Source organism: Asparagus officinalis, chromosome 10 (assembly GCF_001876935.1).
Source record: "Asparagus officinalis chromosome 10, Aspof.V1, whole genome shotgun sequence".
Taxonomy (NCBI): Eukaryota; Viridiplantae; Streptophyta; class Magnoliopsida; order Asparagales; family Asparagaceae; genus Asparagus; species Asparagus officinalis.
In genome coordinates, this window is record NC_033803.1 from 23,675,415 (window position 1) to 23,681,718 (window position 6,304).

Consider the following 6,304-nt stretch of genomic DNA (forward strand, 5'->3'; position numbering starts at 1 on the left):
CAACAACATAATATTATATTCTAATAAATATATTATATTAATTAATAGTATTTTATAATATTATATTAATAATGATTAATATGTTATATTAATTATAATATGTTAAATATTATATTATTAAGCTCAAAACATCTCCAAGAACTCAAAACACCAGATAAGTGTTTTATTTTTTATTTTTACACATAAGTGTTTTTTTTTCCCCCATGAGAACTCAATAGTTTCCAAACATGTTGTGTTTTTGTTATGGCAAAACCACAATGGAAACAAAAAAACACCACGGTTGTCAAACGCTCTAAGTTATACATTACATTGTTATTCATAGTTGAATCCCTACATCCATGATGTAAGCAAATACTTGTTCATCTTTACATATCCACTTTCAAAATAGTGAAAAATGTGTTTCTCTTTTCAAGTCATTATAAAATTCAAAATATTAAGATATTGTCCATGAGGATTCATTACCATGACATATTTTCTTTCTGAATGTGTAAATTCTTCTGCTGTTTCTGATATTACTACACTAGCTTATAAAGACCTAGAAGGAAATATACTGTAAAAGAGTTATTCAGACAGTTGCTAGTGTATATAAAACAGACCATACAGCTTGCTTTCTAGGTATTTAACTGCTTTGCCAAGTTCTCAGGGCAACACAATGTAACATTAATTTTACCTGGAACTGTAACTTTTTGCAACATATTTCCCATGCTCCGCACTGATATGAATAATCCGACCATAAGGATCACTGGAATTTTCTGAAATGCCAGCCCACCACCCAACCTATAAGAGTTTGCATATAGAGGAACCTTTAGTTTTCAGCAGTAATAGAGTTTCGCCTGGAGAATTTATAACTTCCTGATCGTGTAAAACTGTGAGCTAGGAAATTTAAAGAGCAAAAAGTAAAACATATTACATAAACACACCATAAAGAAGAGTAAAAATACAGACTGATACATCAACTCAAGCACTTGTATGAATTTCAGTAATCTACAGAAGCTCTTCAGTTACAAACAGCCTTGATGAGTACCTCAACTAAATTGACCACCCCTCACAATGCAAATTGACAATAGTTATCTTTACAAAATCAATTTTTCCTTCGAAGGATTAAATAAGGATACCATCTCAAAAGCAAGTAACATTCCCCACTTACCTATACCAAGTCCAGGTTACCTCTCTCAGAAATCTAGCTTCAAATTATCTAAGCTAATAATGTTTGATATTTGGTACAAAGAGTTTGGTGCCTTCCAGTGGACCATGTCAATGTTGTACGCTTGCCCCTCTCATCTCTACACAGAGGTCCCACAGTTAATGATGATGGTGATGATGACAAAAGCTAATCTTTCTATCTTTCTATATACAAATTTTAATGCTGCCAATAATTCAAATTGACCAGGCTATTCCTCAAGAAGTTTCCCTACTATTAATTAGGGTATTAAATTAATTCTCCATCCAGAAAAAGCAGGCATTTAAAGTGGTCATGTCCATCACATAGACAGTACCAAACATGATGCATTTATAAGACATGTGCAACATATGTCAGACATCCACAAGATACTTTCTGAATAAGCAAATGAAAAATAAAAAGTAAAAAAGAAGTGCTTGACATCACGGTGAAACATGGCAAATCACACTTGTGTGCCAAAATTGATCAGATCATACAGGCATTAGCATATTTTCAATATCAAAAGGTTTGATCACTCATATTCTAATGTGTTTAAGATAATGTTTGTTTATTGGCATCATTTTCATATTCAAAGAAAATACAAGTTCTCAATTATATCATAAATCATGTAAATGAGATTTTATGTACTGGTGTATATCTTCCTCTATTTTTGTCCTCAATTTTCAGGTTCCATCATGTCACTTCCCTACCTTATTGTGTATGGGTAAAATTACACGGCACTTTACATGAGTCCAGCATCATAAATTTTATTCTCTATAATGTACCAATATTTATTTATGGATGAAGAATACACAAGTATAACAAGGTCTAATTAGCAAGTGAGCTGGTTCATTTTGAATGAGGTTAAACTTTTCTGGATCTAACTGGATAAGGCATCAAGGATATTATGGTAATCAGTATCTCTTATTCAGAAGTACGGTCGAGAGATAATATTTATCCAGGTCTGACTCTCAATTCTAAACTAACAATGAGATGTAGACTTGGATCTGGAACTACACCCATGTTCACAGATCTAGATATCAGATAATGAAAACACCCAACTGTATTCCGGATCAAAAGCAAAACAACACATGGAATGTGTGGGATAGCTCCGTTTTTTCAATTGGAAATTCTGTTTCAAGTCACAGAAATTATTAGCAATAAAAGCATGCAACCACTGCGTCATGTTTTCAGATAGATGACAGCCAAAATGATGCACACCTAATCCAATTTTCTGCTAACTTGTCTATGAATGTACTCTGATTTAAAATGTGTAACACGCAATAATAATCAAATCCTCACAAGTTATACTGTCAATCCGACATAGTTGAAAGTATGTGATGTTTATGAACATTAACAATGCGTTATACTTAGAACATTAATTATACTTATGTTCAACATATACCAATCCCACACCACCATGGTCTCGAAGAAAAGCTGCATCTTTATAACGTTCTTCCTCCACAGCTCTCTGCAGCAATAAAAGATTTAAGGAAATTGTTAAGCAACACGACAAAATCTTGAAGACCCCAATCAAATTTGTTAATCCTTACATGCAGATCAGATAAAGCAATGCCCACAGCATCATTTTTTTCTGCACCAGAAATTGCCAACTTGAGCTTCACAGCATCAGCATAATCCTCTCTAGCAACAGCTTCTCTCAGTTGCATCTGAAACAATACAAATGATAATGATAGCTTATAAAAATGATGTCTTATAGAAACTAAAGGACAAAATGGTTACTAGTGTATTCCAAGGTATGTGATGCGTGCATGACACTGAACATAAAGGAATGGTGTAGCCGAATAGTCGAGGGAACAGATGCTTTAATACGTTTGCTTGGATTTTTCCCAATATGAGAGCATTTCCCTTAATTCTTTCAAGTATGAAGGTATTTCCATTGATTTTGAAACTGAGGGTATTTCTTTTTAGGGTTAATTTAAGAAAAAAACCCCTCAGTTATTTTATTTTTAGAAAATCTCCCTCAAATATGAGGGTGTTGTAGATAACGCCTCAACTTTCAAAATATGACTAAACCCCCCTTAACTATGGGGTGTATCACAAAACCCACTTTATCTTTCTAGTTTTTTCAAATAACCCCCTAATATTATTAATTTGAAATATGGAATGACTAAAATACCTTGGTTGAAAAAATTCATGTAAGTTTAAAACCCCAACTCAATCAAAATATCAGACTCTGGTTCGATGGGTTTTGATGAGAAAACTAATCTCCAAAAGAAATTTAAAAGTTTCAATTGTTTCAAACGTTACAAGCATGGATAAGCAGAAAATAAAAGAAATTTAGCAATTCAAAACAGAAAGAAAAAAAATTAGATTTGCATGTAAATCTAGCAATGAAGAAGGAGGAATAAGAAAGGGGGGGAATAAAATGAAAGTTATTTTTAACAAAAAAAAGTTAAAAAGGAACAATATGGGCAAAAAAAAGTTTAATGTCTTAGGGATAGTATGGTTATTTTAAATCATTTGTTCTTTTGGATTTAAATAACATTAGTCTAGGGAGTTAAGTGAGAAAAGTTGAGGGGGATAAATAATATTTTGAAAGTTGAGGGGGTTATCTAAAACAACTTCAAAATTGAGGGGGGTTTTTTAGAGTTAAAATAGCTGATGGGGGTTTTCTGAGATGACCCCATAGTTGAGGGGGGTTTCTAATATTAACCCTTCTTTTTATTTTTCCAAGTGTGAGGGCAAGTATGAGGACCTTTCCAGAATTTCTGCAAATGGGACATAGACAGGGAGAACACCAAGAGGGGGCTTTTCTTAGATATATAGTATAGATAATACTTAGTAGCACTATCATGACAGCATAAAATCTTCTATAAAGCGACACCTGATACAAATGAGAGGCCTACTCAAGCAAGCCCAAGTAACATTCGAAACATTAGAGATCTATGATGGCTAGCATTCTGCAAAATGCAGAAAACTATGAGGTTTACAATTAAAAGTGGCAAACAATTACTTTGAAAAGGTTTGCTTACAATTAATTTTGAGGCCACTCATGCCTTTAAGAGATTAAGAACAAAAACAATACGATTGGACTAAATCTAGCATTGGAAGCTCTAATGGACCAAATGAAACTTTTATTGTTTTTACAAGGTTTGTTACCTATATACACCTAAAATCAATCGTACTTGTAAATCTGGCCCCCAATATACTTACTAATTAGCCCCTCACTCAGAGATAGACCTTTCACTTATCCCAATATTTCTATTAAGGAATACTCACAATATATTCCCCTATATTTTGTTAGATAGATTTATAGCTTTAAGATATAACTAAAATAATCCAAAATACTTAATTAACTATCAACCCATCTTCCCAATAATTAATCCATCAACCTCTCTCTTTCTTTCTCTTTGTGTCCCTGTCTACTCTTTTCCTTTATGGATTTTTCAAATTTTTTAATGTGTTTTTTATTCGATACAAGATGAGAAATGAATAGGAATTTAACCCAATTCTGCTAGAAGTTTAATAGAACTTAAGTTGAGGGATAACGTACTAGATTTGGGATGAATTGAGGTCAAATTAACAAATTTAAAGATTGGAGGGGTAAATTAAAAAGTATTAGACTTGTTGTAAGTTAATTAAAAATGAGCCTCTCGACCTCTCTTCATTTAGTATTTCCTAGCACTTATCCCATTCTATAATCGATACCTACCAAACCCCCCTCCCCAGTCATTTGCATTCTGATCTCAGCTGCTTGACTCTCTCTGTCTCTGCTTGTCCTCCTTCACTCATTTTCTTGCATTTCTTCTAACTTCCTTACCAATATTTTACAAATCTCAAAAGGACAACAAGATCTCAGACCTTTTGAGATAGTAAAGATTCAAACATTATGGTTCCAAATCCACCGACCTGACGAAACCCCAAACATAGATCTTCAAACTACATATTCATAATATTAAGGGTTATTTGCACTTTAATACCCCAAAGTTTCACCCTTTTTTGATGTTGATACTCTGAATTTCTATTTTGGCAATTCCCCAAATTGCAAAGATGTTAATGTTGTTCAACAATATCAACATAGAAAATGAGAACAAATTTTTCTTATCGCATTTTAATTCTTTTGAGTTCGGGGGAAGTTAGGAACAAAGTTCGGCTTTGGGGTATCAATTTGTCAAATTAACATCAATTTCAAAATTTGGAGTATCAAATTACCAAAATAAAACTCCGTGGTATCAATTATCAAAGTTAAAAATGAATAAAACTTTAGGGCATTAAAGTGCAAATACCTTAATATTAATTCTGAAACGAGAGTTCATCTATTGAACAGAATACTACACCACTCTCTTGTTTCCGATAAAATTCTCAAGCGTCAGCAGCATTTATGCTTCCTCCCTCAGCGGGTGGCTTTAAAAAAAATTCCCCGATAGAAATACTCAGCTCCGACGAGTTTTTTTATGGTTTAAGTCATCAAACAGCATAAAGGTACACATATTCACTATATACCAACCACATCTCCAACATCAACTTGAAAACGAAACCCTAACACAAAATCAAAGTGCCCTAAATGAAGAAATAAAAATAGAAAAGATTACCTTAAGCACAGCAACAATCCTCTCTTGCTCCTCCATCTCAGCAAAATGCCGCTTCCACCGCTCCCAATCCCAATCCCCTTCGGCCTCTCCTTCTTCCTCTTCTTTAGACTCAACAGCTTTCTCCGATCCCAAATCTTTGGAGTCTATCAACTGAGAACTCCTGTAGGTTTTCACATAATCATCCCACCTCTTCACCGCTCTCGACACCATGTCCTGTATCACCTCGTCCCATCGCTTCTCGCCGGGAGGCCGGAGTTCGAAAGGAATGGTGGAGACCTGTACCGTAGTCTGCTAGGGTTACGGTTTGGGCTCAGAGGAGAGGAGAGGCGAAGAGCAATAGAAGCCATGATGAGAGAGAGAGTGGAGGAGAGAGAAAGAGAGAGATGGGTAATGATACTTTAAAATGAGGAGAAAATAAAAAGATAAGATGTTGGATAATAACTAGGATTCAATTGGTTTTGGATTTTTGAGGGGAGAGGAGGTAGTGACAATGTGGCCCGAAAAGGGGCGAGGTCCACAGCAAGGAGCAGAAGGGAAGTCCACAAATTCAGAAGTTAATATCTAGAAAATTTTTTTTTTTTTTTTTTTT

At 34.2% G+C, this 6,304-nt stretch overlaps 1 protein-coding gene across 3 annotated transcripts in view; it reads right to left on the minus strand.

Moving 5' to 3' along the window:
* Positions 1-5,953, minus strand: part of LOC109824967 (protein EXECUTER 1, chloroplastic) — a 23,410-nt gene extending 17,457 nt beyond the window's left edge. For all 3 annotated transcript variants that reach the window (XM_020391618.1, XM_020391617.1, XM_020391616.1), the window contains exons 1-4: positions 5,716-5,953; positions 2,713-2,829; positions 2,565-2,630; positions 671-777 (exon numbers count right to left, since the gene is read on the minus strand). In XM_020391618.1, coding sequence (XP_020247207.1) covers positions 671-777; positions 2,565-2,630; positions 2,713-2,829; positions 5,716-5,925 — 500 coding nt within the window. In that variant the 5' untranslated portion in view covers positions 5,926-5,953. The remainder of the gene's footprint in view (positions 1-670; positions 778-2,564; positions 2,631-2,712; positions 2,830-5,715) is intronic.